Genomic DNA, 22,273 nt, shown 5'->3' on the forward strand with positions numbered 1-22,273 from the left:
GCCTAGTGAGCCGCGGCACCGGCCTTGAGTTCTTTTGAAAAATGTGCAGTAAACTCCCACTTATCGAGCACGATTACAGAAACTCTAGAAGTAACTAATTTGATTAAGGTAAAAAAAATCAGAAGCCACTTTTATTTTATTTTATTTATTTCTTTGAAAAGTAGAGGGGGAGAGAGAGAGATCTTCCATTTGCTAGTTCACTTGCCCAAATGCCTACAACAGCCAGGGGCAGGGGCAGGGGCAGGGGCAGGGGCAGGCCGAAGCCAGGCGTAAGGAACTCCACCTCAGTGTCCCATACAGGTGGCAGGAGCCCAAGTACTTGTGTTTTCACCTGCTGCCTGTTAGGCACATCAGCAGGCAGCTGATTGGAAGCAGCAGTGGGGCTTGACCTCAGGCACTCTGATATGGGCTGTGGGCATTCTAAGCAGAGTATTAATGTGCCACACCACAGCACCAACCTCCCAAAGCCATAACTTTTTAGAGACAAATTTCACAAAGTTATTGATGCCAATGCTTTTGACAGTGTAAACAATGAGTTAAGAATTAATCTTTCCTTAGACAGTGATGAAAATTTTGTAAAGATCAATATGTTTTTGAGGTAAATGTGACCTTATAGCTGCTTATTAAAAGGTAACAAGGAGGGCCGGCGCCGTGGCTCACTAGGCTAATCCTCCGCCTTGCGGCACCGGCACACCGGGTTCTAGTCCCAGTTGGGGCGCCGGATTCTGTCCTGGTTGCCCTCTTCCAGGCCAGCTCTCTGCTGTGGCCAGGGAGTGCAGTGGAGGACGGCCCAAGTGCTTGGGCCCTGCACCCCATGGGAGACCAGGAGAAGCACCTGGCTCCTGCCTTCAGATCAGTGTGGTGCGCTGGCCACAGCGTGCCAGCCGCAGCGGCCATTGGAGGGTGAACCAACAGCAAAGGAAGACCTTTCTCTCTGTCTCTCTCTATCTCTCTCACTGTCCATTCTGCCTGTCAAAAAAAAAAAAAAAAGGTAACAAGGAGGGACAGGCACTGTGGTACAGTAGATTAAGTCTCAGCTCATATAAGAGAGCCTGGATGGAGTTCCAGCTCTGCTTTTATTCAGCTTCCTGCAAATGTGACTGGGAGGCAGCACATGGCTGCCTAAGTATTTAGGGTCTTGTTGGGGGGGAGGGGTACCAGCAGGGAGTTGTTGACTCCTGCCATTGGCCTGGCCTAGCTCCAGCTGGGTGGGCATTTGTGGAATAAACTAATGGATAGATCTCTCCCTCTCCTTCTGTTTCAGTCACTCTGCCTTTCAAAAAAAGAAGGAACTTTCTTTTCCTATATAATAAATATAATTTTTTGCAATAGTTTCCTTTGGATTATGAATGATTGAGCTAGAAAGCTATTTTTATAGAATGTTTATTGTAGAATACTGTTCATTACTTTGTAAATGGTATTTGTCATGGGAGATTAATTTTACTCACAGACTTTGCTAATTAACAGATTTTACCTCACTGATTTGTTGTAATTAATACAACTGGTATTAAGAAAAACCTGCGAGGATTCCCTTAAAGATTAGGAACGTAATTAAAGGAACTCCTGGTAAAAAAAATTTAATTTTACATATAAAGTGACTCTTACAGATTAATTTGAAAAATCCAACGCAGAGTATCAGTTTGCCACAACTGGTTATTCAGGCCGGTGGAATACTCTTGTTTTTAAAACTCTTGTTTATTTTTAACTTTATTTATATGTGAATCATCAAATTTCAAGAGATTAAAACGACCTACTCTTAACAGGGAGCTTCCCTGAGCAAACACTTTAATGGATGATGATTCAGAAAGAACCAGAACCTCAGGCTTGCTGGTCCTTGGGAGGGAGAGGGGGCAGGACCCGCGGAATCAGTGGCCACAGCGGGGTGCGGTGCCCCGGGGCGCAGACTGGTTTTCAGACGCATTTCCCACCCCGCATTTCCCACCCCGGGGCCCGGGGAGATGGGTGGTTGCTCAGGCGCCCAGCAGCGCACACCCGACTCGGGCATCCAAACTCACCCCCAGTCCGTCTGGCTCCTGCCCAGCCAGCGTTCCTGCAGGCACTCTCTCTACCCAGAGGAAAATCAGGTCTGGAAAGCCAGGCTTCAAACCTAATTAGTCTGTGATCTGATGGGGGCAGGCGGCTTTTATTTTTCTGTGCCGTTTTTCCTTTCACCCAGACCGACCGGCTCCAAGGGCTATCACTAAATCCGCAGGGTTCAGCAAAGTACTTGCGCAGGGCACGTTTCCAAAGAAACGTCAGCTCTGCTCATCTTTCAGGCACCTGGAAACAGCCCCCAACACGAATGAACCCTGCCATAGACGTGATAAAACACACAGCAACCTGCGAACATCGGTTGCGTTGTTACTATCTTGGCGCTGCTCCAGGTTCAAGCCATAGCATCAGCACCCAGGCGCTGAGCGCACCGCGGGGTCCCCAGGGGCACCCAAGGGGCGGCGGGGAGGCTTGCTTCATTCAGCTTTCGAGGTGGAGAGAGAGTATTACGTGGCTTTCCCTTTCAAATTTAAAATTCGCACTTTCCCCTTTTCATTCCCGGGTTCTCCTCAGGGTTCGGGTTCGTTTCGAACTTACACGCCGGGGGCCACCTGCTCCTTCGGGGACAGCAAGGGCTGGGTAGGGGAGTGGGGGTTTCAGGGTGAAGCTTCTCAGGCTGGCCCAGCATCTCAGAGCAAACTCGAACCGAGGGGCCAAGCTAGAGCGTGGAGGAGTTGACACCCCGACTTTTTTGGAAGCGCACGCTCTGCAAGGCGCCTATCCGCCGAGGGCTCAGGACCCGAGGCGCCACATTATATAAACTGCTGGGGAGGGGGGAGGGTCTCCCGCTCCAGTCTGCAGCGCTCCACGAGGAGCCTGCTCCGGTAGCTACAAAACTGCAGCGGGAATCGCGGCCATGTGCAGGTTACCAGGGTCACGGGACCCGGCGCAGGCCGCACACGCCCAGGGTCACGTGGGAGGCGGCGGCGCGCACTCTTCCACCCACGGGAGGAGGCGGAGAGGGAGAGAGGCAGGGGGCGGGGCCGGAGGCTGGGCCTCCCGTGAAGCCTCGCGCGGGGAAGGACCGGAACTCCGGGCGGGCGGCTTGTTGATAATATGGCGGCAGGAGCTGCCTGGGCATCTCGAGGAAGCGGTGGGGCCCACACCCGGAAGAAGGGTCCTATTTCAGGCTAGTGCAGCGGCCCCTGCGGGCCCGGAAGTCCGGGCCGGTTGCTGAATGAGGGGAGCCGGGCCCTCCCCGCGACAGTCCCCCCGCGCCCTCCGCCCCGACCCGGGCCCCGCCATGTCCTTCTTCCGGCGGAAAGGTAGCTGAGGGGGTGCCGGCGGGGGAGCCAGGCCGGGCCTCAGGGGTTGGCGGTGGGGCAGGTGGGCCTGCAAGGGCTTCCTCCCGGGCGGCGACGGGGCCCTCCGTGAGCCTCCCGGCCTCCGCGCTGACGTCCCCGAATGCCTCCCACTGCTCCGGGTCTCTGCAGGGAGGGAGTAGGTGGCCTCCTCGCGCGAGGTCGCGGCGGAATTGTCGCGCTGGTCCCAAAGTGGTTGCTGGAACTCTTGGAAGTGAATGCTTGTTTGCTTAAGAATACCTCTTTGGGTGTTTTTGGTTTCTTTTTCTTTTTCTTTTTTCTTGTGTGTGTGGTTTGCTGGGGGGGGGGCGGGGGGAGGCTGTGGCTCAAGCTCAGGGACATCCCTTTAGTACCTTATTACGGAAGCCTCGGATTTTTCCAAATATTGAGGATTTTATGTCTAAAAGCAACACATGGAAAAACTGCTTTCTTCAACTAGTGCTGTTTTCCAGTTTCCTCTGTAGGGGGAAGGGAAATTGCAGTCTTTAAAAATAAAATGACTTACTGCTGAAGTTCCCCTACGGAGCAAGGTTGCTTGTTTTGATGACTTAGCACATTCACTAACTGCTGAAACCCTAACTTCAGATAGAAAGGAACTACTTCTGTGTCGGGTTTTCGGTGGTGGTAACTGCCCAGTTTTTTAGTAGAGGGCAAGGCTGTGGATTTCATGAAGAGTACCTATCCGAAGTGAACGAGTGTGAGTCTGTCGTGGATGACAGTGGTTTTGTCCCTATTACTAAAAAGAAACCGGACCGGACAGAAACAGGTTTTCTGAAAAAGCACTAAGCCACATCAGAGCCTGGGGTTCACATGCCATCTGAGCTCCCAGCCGTGTAACCTGCAGCAGGCCAGTTAACCCGTTTCTCTTTCTTTGCTCTACTGAGAATTAGATTATTCCAAAAGGCCCCATTCAACTCCAGACGACTAAAGAATTCCTCTCAATAGGTGCAGGATTTTAGTAACTGATAGTAGGTGGTGAATGAATGAAGGCTGGCAAAATGGTAGTAGGAAGCTTTGTTAGTAAAGGATGTAAGTATAGTTAATAGCTCTCTAATGTGTCTGACAGGGTTAAAATGTTTAGCTTGCCTTTTTTTTTTTTTAAGGTAAAAAAGTTTTCTTAGTAAAGCTAGTTACACAAGACATGACCATTCACCATGTACTTCTGAGTGCCTACAGTTTGCCAGGTACTGTGCTGAGTCCTTACCATCCAGCAGTACAAGACAGAGTCCCTGCATCCATGGAGCTTATTGCCTGCTGGGATAGACAATAAATAAGCACACAAATGTCTCTGTGTGTGTGTGTGTGTATTTGGTGTGTATTCACAAACTGAGTAAAGTGTAATGAAGGGGAAAAAAGACCTTGGTTGAATGTTAGAGGAAGGTCTCTGCAGATGACCTTGAAACTTAGATCAGCAGGTGGTATCTTGACAGAAACCAGGTTAGAGCACTACAGGTATGGGGAATGCCACGTTCAGAGGACGTGAGTTGATGACTGTCTAGAAGGGAAAGAAGGCTACTGTGGATGTGGCAGAGAGGTTGGCCAGTATCAGATGATTGAAAGGTTTTAGACTATTGGTGGGTTTTGTTCCAAGTTGAGAGAGACTATTTAAAAAAATATTTAAAGTGGAATGATCTTAGCCGGCACCGCGGCTCAATAGGCCCAAACTCTGCCTGTGGCGCCGGCACACCGGGTTCTAGTCCCGGTCGGGGCACCAGATTCTGTCCCGGTTGCTCTTTTTCCAGTCCAGCTCTCTGCTGTGGCCCGGGAGTGCAGTGGAGGATGGCCCAAGTACTTGGGCCCTGCACCCGCATGGGAGACCAGGAGAAGCACCTGGCTCTTGGCTTCAGATCAGTGCGGTGCGCTGGCTGCAGTGGCCATTGAGGGGTGAACCAACGGAAAAGGAAGACTTTTCTCTCTGTCTCTCTCACTGTCCACTCTGCCTGTCAAAAAGAAAAAAAAGTGGAATGATCTCATTTTTATGTTTCTTTTTTAAAGATTTATTTATTTATTTGAAAGTCAGAGTTACACAGAGGAGAGGCAGAGAAAGAGGTCCTTCATCCCTTGGTTCTAGATGCTTTTTGGAGGTTTAGGTGTGTCAGAGGTGGAAGTTTATTTTTATTTATTTAAAAAAAAATTTTTTTTTTGACAGGCAGAGTGGACAGCGAGAGAGAGAGAGAGAAAGGTCTTCCTTTGCCGTTGGTTCACCCTCCAATGGCCGCCACGGCCGGCGCGCTGCAGCCGGCGCACCGTGCTGATCCGATGGCAGGAGCCGGGTAGTTACCCTGGTCTCCCAAGGGGTGCAGGGCCCAAGCACTTGGGCCATCCTCCACTGCACTCCCTGGCCACAGCAGAGAGCTGGCCTGGAAGAGGGGCAACCTGGACAGAATCCAGCGCCCCGACCAGGACTAGAACCTGGTGTGCCGGCGCCGCAAGGCGTAGGATTAGCCTAGTGAGCCGTGGCGCCGGCCCAAGGGTGGAAGTTTTAAATATGACCTGTATGTTGATGATACCCAAATTTATATCTCCAGCTTGCATCCTATCCCTTGAATTTAGATTGGTCTATCCAGCTGTTAGTCCAATTTATTAACTCCAACTTATTAACTCTGAAACCTGTTCATCAGATTTTTGGCCTTTTAGTTAATTGCTCAGGCTACAGTTTTAGTATATCCTTGAAGTTCTCTTTCTTTCTACTCTGTATCTGATCCTTCAGCAAATGTGTAAGGCCTACACCAGAATATGTCCACTTCTACCCACTTCTTACCACCCCCTTACCAAGTTAACACTTTGGATTAGGCAGTTACCTCTGTTTAGATTGAGTGGTTAAGGACATCCTCCAAGGAGATGTCACAGAAGTCAAGAAGTCACAGAAGTCAAGAGGGAGCTGGTTTTATGAAGATTGAGGAAACAATGTAATTTTGCTATAGCCTTCCATTTGGTTTCCCTCTATTCTTGATCCCTGTGATATGTTTTCAAAATGAATGCATAGAAACAGACCTAGGTATATACGGAAACTTTATAAAAAAAAGTTTCTAGTCCTTTGAGAAAGGATGAACTAGTTGGTAAAGGATGTTGATTATCCATCTGGCAAAGGAAAAAAATTAAATTTCCTATCTCCTGTCATACACATTAAGAAGTCAGAAAGGTTTTTCTTGAATGGACCAGATGTTTTTTGTCACACTCTCCTCTACCTTTGTAACTGTGAAAAGTATGTAAGAAAATGGGCATGGCTATATTACAATAAAACTTTATTTATAGAAAACTGATATTAGATTGAATTTGGCCCATGGGGTATAGTTTTCAATCCCTGATAAACAGAAATAATTTCCAGTTACATAAGAACCCACAACATGAAAAAAAAACCCTTAAAATTATATAGAAAATGCAGGGGCAGGGTGAGATTCTGATCTTGGGGCAGTGAGGAATTTTTTGAAAAAGTAGACTGGCATTGTGGTGCAGTAGGTTAAGCTGCTGCTTACGATGCTGGCATCCCATATTGGAGTGCCAGTTTGAGTCCTGACTGCCCTTCTTCCTGCTAATGTGCCTGGGAAGGCAGTGGGAAATAACCCAAATACTTGGGCCCTTAACCCAAGACAGTTTCTGGCTCCATGCTTCAACTTGGCCCAGCCCTGGCTGTTGTGGCCATTTGGGAATTGAACCAGTGCATAGAAGGTCTTTTGTCTCTCTCTTCCCCACTTCCCTCTCCCGTCTTTGTGTCTGTCTGTCCCTGTCTCTGATGCTCTGCCATTCAAATAAATAAACCTTTAAAACACAGGAAAGTAGAACCCATGTAATCTTAATTTGACTACATTAAAATAAAAATGCAATAAAATATACCTAAGATATTTGTAACACAATGAAATATTAGTTTCTAGATTATAGTGTGTGTGTGTGTGTGTGTATATATATAAAGTTTCTGCAAGTAGCAAGTAAAACACAAAGAATGTGAAAAAGGGCTTCATGAAAGAGGAAACCTAAATGTTTTCTAAATATGAAAGAATGTTTAGGGGCTGGTGCTGTGGCACAGTGGGTTAAAACCCTGGCCAGAAGCGCCGACATCCCATATGGTCGCCTGTTCTAGTCCCGGCTGCTCCTCTTCTGATCCAGCTCTCTGCTATGGCTTGGGATAGCAGTAGAAGATGGCCCAAGTCCTTGGGCCCCTGCACCCACATGGGAGACCCAGAAGAAGCTCTTGGCTCCTGGCTTTGGATCAGCGCAGCTCCAGCCATTGCGGCCATCTAGGGAGTGAATCAGTGGATGGAAGACCTCTGTCTCTACCTCTCTCTGTCACTCTTTCAAAATAAACAAAATAAATCTTAAAAGTTTAACCTCAAAAAAAAAAAAAAAGTTTAACCTCAAAGGAAACAAGGTGATGAATCTGAAACTTCAAATAGCATTTTTTTCAAAGATTTATTTATTTACTTGAAAGGCAGAGTTATAGAGAGGAGAGGTAGAAACAGAGAGAGATCTTCCATCTGCTGGTTCACTCTCCACTTGGCCGCAATGGGTGGAGCTGGGCCAATCTGGAGCCTGGAGCCAGGAGCCAGGAGTTTCTTCCACTGCTTTCCCAGGCCATAGCAGAGAGCTGGTTTGGAAGTGAAGCAGCTGGGACTGGAAGTGGTGCCCATATGGGATGCTGGCACTGTAGGCAGTGGCTTTACCTGATATGCCATGGCACTGGCCCCTCAAATAGCATTTTAAAACTACTAAACTGGCAAAAATTAAACATTCCAGAGATGAGATTATACAGCTTATCTATAGGAGCGTAAATTGACACAGTCACTTCCATTAAGAAGGTACACAATTTGTTACCTAGTGATTCCATTTCCAGGGACTTATGCATATATGTATAGGAAGACTGAACTAGAATCAGATGAATGTTTGTAAGTGAAAATTGGGGAAGAAAGTAAATGTTCATTAATAGGAAGATGGATTAATAAAGGCATATTTAAAAAGGAATTAAGTAGCTAAAGTGAATAGAGCTAATTGAATAAACCAGAAGTGCGTCAGTATAGACACTGAATTACTGAATGGAAGTCACGAGTATGTATAAAGTATCATTTGTGTAATTTTAAAGATGTGCAGATACCATGTTTTCATTTTTTATACATTTATAGTTGTTTATGGTAAAAACAAAAACTAGTATACCAAGAAGACATGTTATTTAGGGTTAGTATTTACCTGGCAAGGGAAGAAGAGCCAGTGGAGTCAGGTAGAGATTCATAGGGACCTTGACTATATATTATAAAATAGGGGACAAAAAAATGCTATCATTTGATAGGCTGTTGTACATTTTTATGCTTGAAGTATTACATAGGAGTCCTGATTAGTAGGACAATGGTTTAAGGCTAACAGAAGTGAAACTGGGGAGGTAGAATCAGTTGGTCTTAAGTGGTTTGTGTTGGAGGCAAAATATTAAGGATGACTCCCAGACGTTGGCCGGAGTAACTGATGATAGAATCGCAGGAAGATGAAGACTGAGGTAGGGACAGGATTGGGAAAAGATACATTCTGTTTTGGAGAAATGGAATTGAAGATGGGTATGGGTGACTGTATGAATTTGAGATTTAAAAAATTTAGAGTGGAGATACATGAGTAAATGTAGGAGACACAGCATACGTATGAAAGCTTTAAGAATGGGTCAGGTCAGCCAGGAAATATGTATAGTGAACAATAAAAGAGGGGCCTGCCATTTTCCTGTGAAACCCAGCAAACCAGAGGTCAGGGAGGTGGGGGGTTACCAGAGGAGGGCTAGGGACCAGGAGAGGGAAGCGCTGTGGTAGCTGAGACTGGGTAATGTTTTCAGCTGCAGTTGTTTGGCAGGTGCTGCTGACGTGGCCGCAGGTGCTGTCAGCCTGCCACATTTTCATATTTTATCTTCACGATGCAGTGATCGGCTCCTGAGATGTTATTTCTTCATTGGTTCCCATTTGGCCTCCACGTAGTCGAATGTAGACTTGAAGGGAAGATGCTGTCTTCTGAAAAGCCTGGAGAGTGGCACATAATTGTGCTTTCAAATAGCTGTTGATGAATGGACTTCAGGGAGCTACTCTGACACCTAGTTATTTCCTGTTTCTAGCCTTTCAACTTCTAATATTGAAAAGGGTTAAGTAGACAGATGCGCATGCTGGGAGATAGCTTATTTTGAGGAATCGGAGATTAAAGGAAGTTTAATATTGAAAGAAACCAGAAAAGTAGAGGGTTAAAAATCGTCTTAGGTCAGCTCCCATAACAGTGTTCACGCTTGACTTAAGCTGGCTTGCACCTTCCTTCCTTGGATGTTATATTTTAGCTTATCTGCAGTAGAATCTTCGCTGTTTTGTATAATAGAGGAGGGTGTATGGTTATTTTAGAGACAAATTGTTAAGGCTTGAGTGTTAGGAGTTTACAGTGTTCGTCTTTGATGCCACTGGGGACAGGGCTAAAGAAGAAATCAAGTGATACACAACTAAAAACTCTTTCTTCATTCTTTCTTTGTATCTAATAGTAATAGCCAGTGTAGTGGGTAGCACATGGTAATAATATTAATGTTGATCCTAAATTTATTCCAAATCTATGCTAGTTACTGTTCTGTGCCCTATACAGATGTTTGGTTTTAGCTTTTTTTTTTTTTTTTAACCAGTAACCCTCTAAAGTAGACCTAATTGTATAAGGCAAGGAAATTAAGACCCGGAGCAGTAAATTATCTTTTCCAAGATTGCTTGGCTAATAAATGAGAAAGCCAGAATTTGAACCCTTGTATTATGACTACATTGTCTGCATTCCTTATGTTTTTGAATGCCATTCAGAGGTTACTTCCTTAGAGAAACCTTTTTTAGCTGACCTGCCTTGCCCCGCTCTGATCTTTGAATACTCATCTGTTAGAATAAAACTTGTCTCGTTTTTACAATCTATAAAATGTGTCTTTCAAAAGTTGGTCATAATGCTCCTTTGTCTTCTAGTGAAAGGCAAAGAACAAGAGAAGACCTCAGATGTCAAGTCCATTAAAGGTGAGTTCAGTGGCATTCATGGCACTAAAAAATTTTGTGTTGTGCATTTATGAGCTCTTTAATCCTGTTACCTTGTTCTTTCTTTCAGCATTAATCTTTTCTGCCTTATTTTGTAACTATGATCGTGACTTATTTCCCTCTTTAACCTGTATGGTCTTAAACACTTAGCACACCATGAGCTTTAATTTCCTTTTCCAAAATTTATTTATTTGACAGGCAGAGTGACAAGGAGGGAGGCGAGGAGGGAGAGAGAAATTTTCTGTTCATTGATTAACTTCCCAAACACCTGCAAGAGCCAAGGTTGGGCAGGCTGAACCGGGAACTCCCATCTTTGTCTCCTGTGAGAGTGGCTGGAACCCAGCTATTTGGGTGATCATCTGCTGCCGGCCAGGCGCCTCAGCAGGAAATCTGGGTCTTCTAGAAGCATGCAGTAGTTCAGACTCAAACCAGGCACTCCAATATGGGATACAGGTGTCCCAAGCAGTGGCTTGACCCACCGCACCATGCTGTCCCTGGATAATGAGATTTCTGCTGGGCTTTTGTTGGCTGTACTGTCGATAACAGGGAGCTAAGTCCCTCCCTAGCGATCCCACATTTGATTGTTTACTAAAAGTAATTAGTTGACTCTTTTTAATAAAAGACCAAGAATACCTGTAACTGAGCAGTCTGGTAATGGACTGCCATTTATCCAGAAGTGTGGATGCTCGTGGTTTTCACTGCTTTATTACTTTGCATGGCCTTAATGTAAGATTAGTCAGGGTACTTTGTTGGGCCCAATACATTGTCCTTATTTACAGGTTGGAACATTATTTTTTTAGATAGTAATCTCTGCTGTGTTTTTGAATGATTTAGTTATGTCCACTGTACAGAGATTGGAATGGAAAAGTTATAATGGAAATTTTTTCTATGGTCATTATGTATACATATACGTGTTTATATACATGTATGTGTTATAAATGTAATTTATTATATCAAATCTACAGATAGCTGCTTACTAGATTTTTCTAATATTTTTATATTGTATAGCTAACACTTAGTATTTACTGTATATGCCCAGTTTCCCAGAGACTAATTATAACTTATTTATTTCTGATAATTTACAGCCAGCTGGGTTCCACATTAGTTCAGATTGCCTCCTTTAAGCAAAATTTGCTTGACAGAGAAGGCTTAAAACCCTTAGCGAGTAGAGTCTTGTAAAGTCTAGATCTGATTGTAGTGGAAGGAAGGAACTTTGTCTCAGGCAGTCAGAATACCAGCTTCCACTCTGAACCTTGGCTACTGACAGTATGACCTAGGTAAGTCAGGGAGCTTCCTTCAGCTTCTTCATTTGTAGAATAGGGACATTGGCCTAGCTAATCTAAATCTCTACCATGCTTACACTCTATGATGGTACATGATCTGTGCCTATTACTCACTGACTTAACCTTAGGCTGGTATAGAAGCAGTTACAGGAAACAGTGCCTCAGAAAGATTACAGTTTGATTAGAAAGACAAACTTAGGCACAGAATAGTAGCCACTAATAATGGCTACCATTTACAGAACGCCTCTTGTTCTAGGCATTAGACAAAAATTATGGCTATAACAGTGAACAAAAAAAGACTTGAATCCTGCCCTCATTGAACTTACAGATTGATAGGGGAAAGGAACAATAATCAAATAATTCCACAGAAGACCTGGATTAGTTATTAATTATGCAAAAAATTAGGAGGCAAAGTGTATAGAACTCTGTGACTGATTTAAATACAAGGTGTGAAGGAGGAGATAAAGTTTGATACCTACCTTTGTGGCTTGCCTAACAGAACCAGATAGGAAATTAGATGTTCAGTTTTGGTATGTTGGGTAGAAGGTACTTTTCAAAAACATTTTTAATAACAGTAATTATGCATATTTATGGGCTACAGTGTGATATTTCAATATATGTATACAGTGTATTTTGATCAAAACAGGATAATCAGAATTTCCCCTTCTTTGATATTATTTTATGGTTGGAGGATTAGAGCTTCTGTTTGTTCGTACAGTATATACTAGCTTATTGTGAACTATAGTCACCCCACTATGTTGTGACTTTGACTCTGATTTGGTACCTATGTCCAGCTCCCTCTGTCACCCCTCCCAGTCTCTAGTAATCACCATTCTCTGTTCAGATTGAAGGTTTTTTTTGTTGTTGTTGTTTTTTAGCTCCTATATTTGAGGGTATTTTTCTGGGTCTGGTTTATTTCATTAGCAAGATAACATCCAGTTCCAAGCATTTTGCTGCAAAGACAAGATTTCATTCTTGGTAAAGGCTTTTTAATGACTGAGTAGTATTCCCATTATATACTTACATAATTTTTTTATTCATTCATCTGATGATGGACACTTTGGTTGATTCCATATCTTAGCTGTTGGGAACAGTGCTGTGGTAACCATGGTAGAGCTGGTATCTCTTTGATATAATGATTGAGATATTCTGAATATTAAACCTTTGCTTATAGATAAGTAGCTTACAGATATTTTCTCCTATTCTGTTGGATGTATCTTCACTCTATTGATTATTTCGTTTGTTGTGCAGAAGCTTCTGAGTTTGATATAATCTCATTTATCTAATTTTGCTTTTGTTGCCTGAACTTTGGGGTGTTGTTCAAGAAATAATTGCTGGGGCCAGTGCTGTGGCTCACTAGGTTAACCCTCCGCCTGTGGCACTGGCACCCCAGGTTCTAGTCCTGGTTGCTCCTCTTCCAGTCCAGCTCTCTGCTGTGGTCTGGGAGGGCAGTGGAGGATGGCCCAAGTGCTTGGGTCCTGCACCTGCATGGGAGACCAGGAAGAAGCACCTGGCTCCTGGCTTTGGATCGGTGCAGCTCCCGCCATTGCAGCCATTTGGGGGGTGAGCCAACGGAAAGAAGACCTTTCTTTCTGTCTCTTTCTCTCACTGTCTATAACTCTACTTGTCAAATAAAATTAAAAAAAAAAAAATCATTGCCTATACCAGTGTCTTTTTTTTTTTTTTTTTGAAAGATTTATTTTATTTATTTGAAAGAGTTACAGAGAGAAGTAGAGACAGAGAGAGCGGTCTTCCTTCTGCTGGTTCACTCCCCAGATGGCCGCAATGACTAGAGCTGCACCGATCCAAAGCCAGGAGCCAGGAGCTTCTTCTAGGTCTCCCACATGGGTGCCAAGGACTTGGGCCATCTTCCACTGCTTTCCCAGGCCATAGCAGAGAGCCGAATCAGAAGAGGAGCAGCCGGGACTAGAACCGGTGCCCATATGGGATGCCAGGGCTTTAACCCACTATGCCACAGCACCGTCCCCTATACCAGTGTCTTGAAATATTTTCCCCATGTTTCCTTCTAGCAGTTTTCATAGTTTCAGGTCTTCCATGTAGATCATTGATCCATCTCAAGTTTATTTTTGCATATGGTAAGAGATAAGGATCTAATTTCATTGTTCTACATATGTAAATCTAGTTTTGCCAGCACCATTTATTGGAAAGACTCCTTTCTTTGTGTTCATGGTACCTTTGACCAAAATCTGTTAGCTGTATATACATGGATTAACTTCTGGGTTCCCTATTCTGTTCCATTAATCTGTGTGTTGGTTTTTATGCCAGTAATACCCTGCTGTTTTAATTGTCCTAGTTTTGTGGTATGGTTTGAAATCAGGTATTATGATTCCTCTAGCTTTATCTTTTTGATTAGGATAGCTTCGCTGTTCTGTGTCTTTTGTGGTTCCATATGAGTTTGGAATTTTTTTTTCTATTTTTATGAAGAATGTCCTTGGTATTTTTATACTGAACCTATATTGCTTTCAGTAGTATGGATATTTTAATGGTGTTAATATGTTGTCTTCTTTGTATGTGTGTCCTTGATGATTTCTTTTATCAGCACTATATAATTTTCATTATAGATATCCTTAATGTCTTTGGTTGAATTATTCCTAAATATTTAACTTTTTAGTAGCTATTATGAATGAGTTTTCTTTCTTTTTTGAAAAAAGATTTATTTGTTTGAAAGGCAGACTGTGAGACAGAGGAAGAGAGCGAGATCTTCATTTGCTATTCACTCCCCAAATGTCTGCAACATCCAGAACTGGGCCAGACCAAAACTGGGAGCCTAGAACTTCATCTGGGTCTCCCACATGGGTGGCAAGGGCCCAAGCACCTCCATCTTCTGTCGCTTTAATAGGTGCATAAGCAGGGAGCTGGATTGGAAGTGGAGCAGCCTGGACTTGAACATGTGCCCATATGAGTTGCCAGCATTGCAGGTGGCTGCTTAACATACCGCAACACTGGCTATATACTGAATTGTCTTATTGGTTCTAACAGCTTTTTGGCAAAATGTTTATAGATATTTCTGTGTATAAAATCATGTTACCTACAAACATGGGTGTTTTGACTTCCATCTTTCCATTTTCAATGCTTGCTTTGTTTCTGTTCCCTGGTTGTTCTTGCTAATATTTCCAATATATGTTCAAAAAGAGTGGTGAAAGTAGACATTCTTGTTTTGTTCCGGGTCTGATGAGAAATGCTTTCAATTTTTCTTCATTCTGTAAGATATTCACTGTGGGTTTATAATATATAGTCTTTATAGTTTTAAGATATTTTCCTTCTAAACTCAATTTGTTGATAATTTTTATCATGGGAGGGTGTGGAATCTTATCAAATGCCTTTTCTGCTTCTATTAAGATGATCATAGTTGTTTTGTTGATGTGATTTACTATGTTTATTGATCTGTAAATGTGGAATCACTTTTACATCCTTAGAATGTGTCCCACTTGATCATGATGTATGATCTTTTTGATGTAGTGTTGGATTCAGTTTGCTGATATTTCATTGAGCTTTTTTGCATCTTTGTTCCTCAAGCATATTGGTCTATGGTTTTCTTTTGGTGTTGTATCTTTGGTTTTGGTGTCAGAGTAATATTGGCCTCAGAAATTTTGTCAGAATTCCATCCTTTTCAGTATTTTGGAATACCCTGACAAGTAGTCGAGTTAGTCCCTCTTGAAATGTTTTGTAGAATTCAATTGTAAAGCTGTCAAGTCCTAGACTTTTCTTTGATAGAATATATTCAATCACTGCTTCAGTCTCATTATTTATTGGTCTGTTGAAAATTTCTATACTTATTGATTAATCTTGGTAGATTTTATGTATCTAGGAATTTATCCATTTTTCCAGGGTTTTCCAGTTTATTACCATGTAGTCATTCATAGTAATTTTTTATCCTTTTGTATTTCCATGTAATGTCTCCATGTTCATCTCTAATTTTATTTATTTCAATTTTTGCTCTTTTTCTCTTTGGCTAAAGATTAGTCTATTTTGTTTATCTTTCTTTAAAAACAACTCTTTGTTCTTTTGATCTTTTGCTATTTTTTAGTTTCAATTTCATTTATTTCTGTTCTGATCCTTATTAGTTTTTGTCTCCTGCTAATTTTGGGTTGGTTGGTTATTTTCTAGTTCCTTTAGCTGCATTGTTAGATTGTTTTTTTGAATTCTATTTTTTTAGAAGTATGCACTTAATAGCTATAAACTTCCCTCATAATAATGCTTTTGCTGTATCGTATCCCTGAAATTTTGATGTCGTATTTTTATTTCTTTCAAGAAATGTTTGATTTCTTTTTTTTTTTTTTTAAAGATTTATTTATTTATTTGAAAGGCAGGGTTAGAGACAGAGAAGAAGAGACAGAAGAGGTGCCAAAGTCAGGAGCTTCTTCTGAGTTTGGCACGTGGGTAAAGTGTGCCAAGGACTTGGGCCATCTTCCACTGCTTTCCCTGGCCACATTAGCAGGGAGTTGGATTGAAAGTGAAGCAGCTGGGGCTTGAAACAGCACCAATATAGAATGCCAGCATTGCAGGCGGTGGTTTGACCTGTACCACAGTGCCAACCCTGCTTTTTAATTTGTCTTCAGTGATTCATTGGTCATTCAGGAACATGTTCAATTTCCATGTATTTATAATTTTCTGTTCTTGTTGTTGATTTCTAGTTTTAGTCCTTTGTGGTCTGAAAACATACATGATGTTCTTTCACTTTTTAAAAGTTTACTGAGACTTGATTTGTGGCCTAATTTTCTAGAAAATGTTCTTTGTGCTGATGAGAATATATATTCTGCAACTGTTGGATAAAATGTTCTCTAAATATCCATTACATCTATTTGGCCTATAATACATTCCAACTTTGATGTACCTTTGTTGATTTTCTGTCTAGATAATCTGTCCATTGATGACAGTGCATTGTTAAGTTCTCCAGTCTTACTGAATGAGTCTGTTTATCCCTTTATATCTAATTATATTGTTTAATATATTTGAGTGGTGTTGTATTAAGGTCATGTATATTTATGATTATTATATCTTCTTGCTGAATTGATCCTCTTATGAATATATAATGTCCTTCTTTGTCTTTTTTATAGTTTTTGATTTAAAAATCTTTTTTCTGACATGAATATGGCTACTCTAGCTTGGTTTTGGTTTTCATTTATGTGGTGTATCGTTTTGATAGATAAGAACTAACTTTGGTCATTTTGTTAGTTGCTTTCTGCCTCTTAATTTTCTTGTGTTTTGGTAGATTTCTGTCATCAAGTTAGATTTTCTTCTCTTTGTGTTTTACATTCTGTTAGTGAATTTTGTACTGTCTTGTGTTTCATGATGGTTGTTGTGATTCTTTTACTTCTAATTTATGACTCCAACATTCCTGTAGGGTTGGTTTGGTGGTGGTGAATTTTCTGTTTTTGTTTGATAAATTCTTTTTTTTTCTCTTTTAAAATTTATTTATTTGAAAGGTAGTGTTACAGAGAGATCAGTCTTCCGTCTTTCCCCAAATGGCTACAGTGGCCAGGATGGGGCCAGTCCAAAACCAGGAGTCTGGAACTCTCTTAAACTGAGGAAAATACCAGTCTTGCAGTATCGGTGTAGAGGTCAATGAAATAATGTCCAAACAACAGTGCATAGAGCAGCCAGCACAGTGTGCTCTCCTGTAGCTGTTTTTATCTAGTTTTAACAAAGCCTCCCCCTCAGTATTTGAATTACTCATATTAAGTGAAGTATTACAAGGAAGTCAGAGGAATTTGAAATCAGTAAATGTTTTCTGAAGTTTAGGAAAGACTTCCTGGAAATGAAGAAGGATCAAATGGAATCCACACCGGCTCAGCTTAATTCTTTGCATATATATTTGACAGATCTTTAGACAAGTAAAGCAAATTTTTACAGAAAAATTGAAATGAGGTTGGGGTTGGTCACAAGACCAGAACAGTGAATTGAGACAGAGAAAACAGGAAGCCATTGTAGGTTTTTGGCAAGATACCATGTCGTAAGTATGGTGTGTTTGTGCAGGTTTAGCCTGGAAGAGTTGTGTAGATTAGAGATCTCATCAGTTTTCTGTAATGTAGCAAGACCTGTGCTGGAGATGTGGTGTTGAAAATAAATACAGGGGCCAGTGCTGTGGCAAAGCAGTTAAAGCTGTTGCTTGCAGTGCTGGCATCCCATTTGGGTGCCGATTCGAGTCCTGACTGCTCCACTTCTGATCCAGCTCTCTGCTATGGTCTGGGAAAGCAGTGGAGGATGGCCCAAGTGCTTGGGCCCCTGAACCTGCATGGGAGACCCAGAAGAGGCTCCTGGCCCCTGGCTTCAACTCCGACCATTGCAGCCAATTGGGGAGTGAACCAGCGGATGGAAGACCTCCCCTTCCCCCTCCCCTCCCCCTCCCCCTCTCCCCCCTCTCTCCGCCTCTGCCTCTCTGTAATTCTGCCTTTCAAATAAATAAATCTTGAAAATACATACATACGTACATAAGAAGATATTTAAATATCGTGGCCTAGCTAATATATTTTTTAAATATTTATTTATTTATTTGAAAAAGTTACAGAGAGGCAAAGACAGAGAGGTCCTCCATCCACTGGTTCACTCCCCAGATGGCCACAATGGCCGAACTAGCTAATATTTTTTAATATCTTGAAGGAAGAATCAAGTAAAGAGATAAAAATGAATAGCAGCAAGTAAAGCGATAACAATGAAAAAGAATGGGACCAAGATTTTGAGCTTTGGAAACTGGTGGATTGAGCAGAGAGAGAAGTTGAGAAGGAAAGTTAGTTTAGGAGAAGATATGATTAAGTTGATATTTGGGCACATTAGGTTGAGACTGTAAAGTTAAACTGAAAATGCCTAGTAGTAAATAGTGATACCAGATCAAAGAACAGGTGTGAGATAGTGTTCGGGAGTTTTCCAGTGGTGTCCTCTAGAAGCTGTTGCCAAGAGGGTCCACACTGGGGGCATGACTGAAACTCTCTTTGAATCAACCAGAGTTACCATGATTTTCTGTTTTACAGGCATAATAAGGTCTGTGTTTTATTAAATTTATTTTAGGAGAGAAGTAAAGGAACTTATACCTTTTAAAAAGAATGTTCAGATACTATTGCTGTAGTCATAATCGAAGGTTTGAGAATAAGTATGATTTCTAGCAGAAAGAGTCCAAGAGATAGCCTTGGAAAACAGAGGGCCAAGGAGGGAGGCCATGTCTTCACAGAGGGAATGAACAGCTAGGAGAGTGTAGAACCGTGGAGACCAAAGATAGACCGTCAGGAAGGAGCAGGTATTCATGAGTTACTCCTTCTTACAGAGCAGTTAAAAGAGGGGGAAAAAGACTTGCACAACTTAGTTCATCACATTTGGTATTACACATACATCTAATTAAGAAACAGTCTCATTATTCCTATAGAACCTTATTTGTAACTTACAGCCTATATAAGAAAATCAATTATTAATAAACTTGCTGAAATGATTTTGTTCCCTTCAATCTATCATGACAGTACAAATAAATCAAAGCTGTCTTCTAAAGTTGAACAAATTGTTTGAAGGCATTCACTCTCCATTCCATAATTCCCACAATTCCTGTTTGATTTATCAGTTTAGATACCTGGGAAACAGGTACGAATATTCACATTCTTATTTGCTTTATCCTGCAGCCACTTCTCAAAGAGCCAGAAATCAAATTACAGTATTTTTTGTTTCTTTATAAGAAAGATTACTAAGTATTAACTTGTATTTTACATCTGGAAACTGCTGAGATAGGGAGCACTTACTAGTAGATAGAAGTCTGGTTACCTAAGAATATTTATGTTGAGTGCTGGTAGACAGACGTTTAGACACCTGACAATATTTATCTTGTGTGGTAGAATGTTGAGTGACCTATATAATTTCTGTACTTCTTGCTATAGCAATGTATTGAGCCAAAAAATTTTTTAAATCTTTAATAAGTTATTGATATTAGTGTAAAATAAATAGGATAAGTAGAATTTTAACTCAGCTGTAACAACAAGTTCATAGGATAACTTTGATAGTATTGTAATATTGAGTTATCTCCAACACATTGGTAGTTAACTTTATTCTGAAGCCTGAAGGACAATATTACTTCTTCAGACTACAAAAGAAAATATTTATTGTGAGAGTACATTACCTTAAGTGGCTTGAACTTTAACCATTAATGTATTTTGTTAGAATAATTTTATTACTCATTTAAAAAATAATTATTGTGAAAATATTTTTTTAGTCCTACCAAGCCAGCCTTTATTCTGCATTTTTAGTTTTGCTTCTGAAACAAGCAAGGACCAAGGCATTAGAAGAAGTCTGTTTCAGAACACTTCCTAGCTTTGGTGCTTTCATTCTCAGTAACAATTCTCAAAGTTCTGTTTAATTTTCATTTCTGACACAATATTTTTAGAGTTATAAATAATACTGAAATGTTTCTTAGCTATTTTCTGTTGTGTAAGTTACCTTTTTTTAATTTTTGTTGGGTGTACCAACTTGAAGTATTACAAAATATAGTTTTTAAAGTTCTCTTATAAGAGTTTTGAACCATTAATTGTGTTTAATTTTTAACAATTTTTTGAAAAATTATAGCTTCAATATCCGTACATTCCCCACAAAAAAGCACTAAGAATCATGCCTTGCTGGAGGCTGCAGGACCAAGTCATGTTGCCATCAATGCCATTTCTGCCAACATGGACTCCTTTTCCAGTAGCAGGACAGCAACACTCAAGAAGCAGCCAAGCCACATGGAGGCTGCTCATTTTGGAGATCTGGGTAAGTAACTTTTTGCTAACTTCCTTTTTAAAAAAACAAAATATTTATTCATTTGAAAAGCAGTGTTGCAGTGAGAGGGGGAAAAACAGAGAAAGAGAGATGTCTTCTATCTGCTGGTTTATTCTCCAAAGGGCTGCAGTAGCCAGGGCTGGGCCAGACCAGAGCCAGGAGCTAAGAACTGCATCCAGGTCTCCCATGTGGGTGCAGGGACCCAGGCACTTGGGCCATCTCCTGCTGCTTTCCCAGACACATTAGCAGGAAGCCAGTTCTGAAATGCGGTAGCCAGGACTCAGACCAGCACTCCGATGTGAGATGCAGGCATCACAAGTGGCAGCTTAACCTTGTCCCTCAAGGCTGCCTGCCACCTGTGTTAATTTCTAATAGGAGGGAGATCTTGAGTACAGTACATGAAACTGCTGTCATAGGAGAGTGAGCTATATAATTGGAAGGGGCTTTGAAAAAATGGGTTTAAACTAAAATCACAGCACCAAGTATAATGGATGGCCCTATGTTCTCCTGTATATACATAAAACATGTCCAGTAGCAAAATGAACAGTTTCTAAATAAATATATTTAACTGTTTAATATAAATATATGAAAATGATATTTCATTTGGCTAGTGTTCAGGGAAATGCAATTTAAAATAATGAGTTACTCCTTGACACATTAACATATTTAAAGTTTGCCAAGGCTTTGCTGTTTCTTCCTAAGTGCTTCTCCAAAAAGATTTTGCCAGTATGTTGTCATCAGTGTGTAGGAGTGTTGCTATTTCCCTTGTTAGTATTTGTTATTAACTAAATTTTTTTCCATGGGGTGGGCATTTGGTCTAGCAGTTAAGATGCTGGTTATGTTGTCTAGATCCCACATCGGGGTCCCTGGGTTCGATTCCCAGCTCTAGCTCCTGATTCTAGCTTCCTGCTAATGCAGATCCTGGGAGAAAGAGGTGATGGCTCCATTAGTTGGGTTCCTGCCACCTGCATTGAGTTCCTGGCTCCTAGCTTCAACCCCTTGGCTGTTACAGACACTTTTTTTTTTTTTTTGACAGGCAGAGTTAGTGAGAGAGAGACGAGAAACAGAGAGAAAGGTCTTCTTCCGTTGGTTCACCCACCAAATGGCCGCTATGGCCGGTGTGCTGTGCCGATCCGAGGCCGGGAGCCAGGTGCTTCCTCCTGGTCTCCCATGCAGGTGCAGGGCCCAAGCACATGCCTTCCCGGGCCACAGCAGAGAGCTGGACTGGAAGAGGAGCAACCAGGACAGAATCCGGTGCCCCAACCAGTACTAGAACCCGGTGTGCCGGCACCCCGGGCGGAGGATTAGCCAAGTGAGCCGCGGCGCTGGCCTGTTACAGACACTTTTGAAGAGTAAACCAGCAGATGGGTGTCCTCTCTCCACCTCTCTAATAAATAAATATTTTTCCCTTTCTATAAGCAAAAAATGTCAGCTTTTTTAAATTTGCTTCCCTGGGATTTTTAATGGGGTTGAATATTTTTTCATATTTTTATTGGCCCTTTTTCTTTCTTTGGAACTAGTATCATTTCTTTCTGAAGAATTTACATAATCTGAATGGCCTTAAAAGAGATACTAGGATTAATTGAGTGATAGAACTTTTCAATAATTTAAATAAGTTTTGGACAGTTGTTTCTTTACTTTGTTTAGAAACTAAAACTGATTTTTTTTAGTTCTTTACTCATTTTAATTGTTAGGAAGTAGACTTTTTTAAGATTTGTTTATTTAGTCATTCACTCATTCATTCATTTGAAAGAGTGACACAACATGGGGAGAGGTGGAGATCTGGTTCACTCCTTAACTCCATTTGGTTCCCACATGTGTGAGAGGAACCCAGGTATGTGGGCCATCTTCCACCGCTTCCCAGGCATATTATCAGGGTGTT

At 41.7% G+C, this 22,273-nt stretch overlaps 1 protein-coding gene across 2 annotated transcripts in view; it reads left to right on the forward strand.

The window, feature by feature from the left end:
• Nucleotides 1-3,013: 3,013 nt before the first annotated feature.
• Nucleotides 3,014-22,273, forward strand: part of AKAP10 (A-kinase anchoring protein 10) — an 85,566-nt gene continuing 66,306 nt past the window's right edge. The window contains exons 1-3 of one of the 2 annotated variants that reach the window (XM_008270671.5): nt 3,014-3,317; nt 10,292-10,339; nt 20,200-20,382. In XM_008270671.5, the coding sequence (XP_008268893.3) occupies nt 3,230-3,317; nt 10,292-10,339; nt 20,200-20,382 (319 nt within the window). In that variant the 5' untranslated portion in view covers nt 3,014-3,229. The remainder of the gene's footprint in view (nt 3,318-10,291; nt 10,340-20,199; nt 20,383-22,273) is intronic. The other variant, XM_089318489.1, reaches the window with a different exon arrangement.

This window comes from Oryctolagus cuniculus, chromosome 17, assembly GCF_051225735.1.
Source record: "Oryctolagus cuniculus isolate XC-2025 breed Fujian yellow rabbit chromosome 17, ASM5122573v1, whole genome shotgun sequence".
In the NCBI taxonomy this organism is placed as follows: Eukaryota; Metazoa; Chordata; class Mammalia; order Lagomorpha; family Leporidae; genus Oryctolagus; species Oryctolagus cuniculus.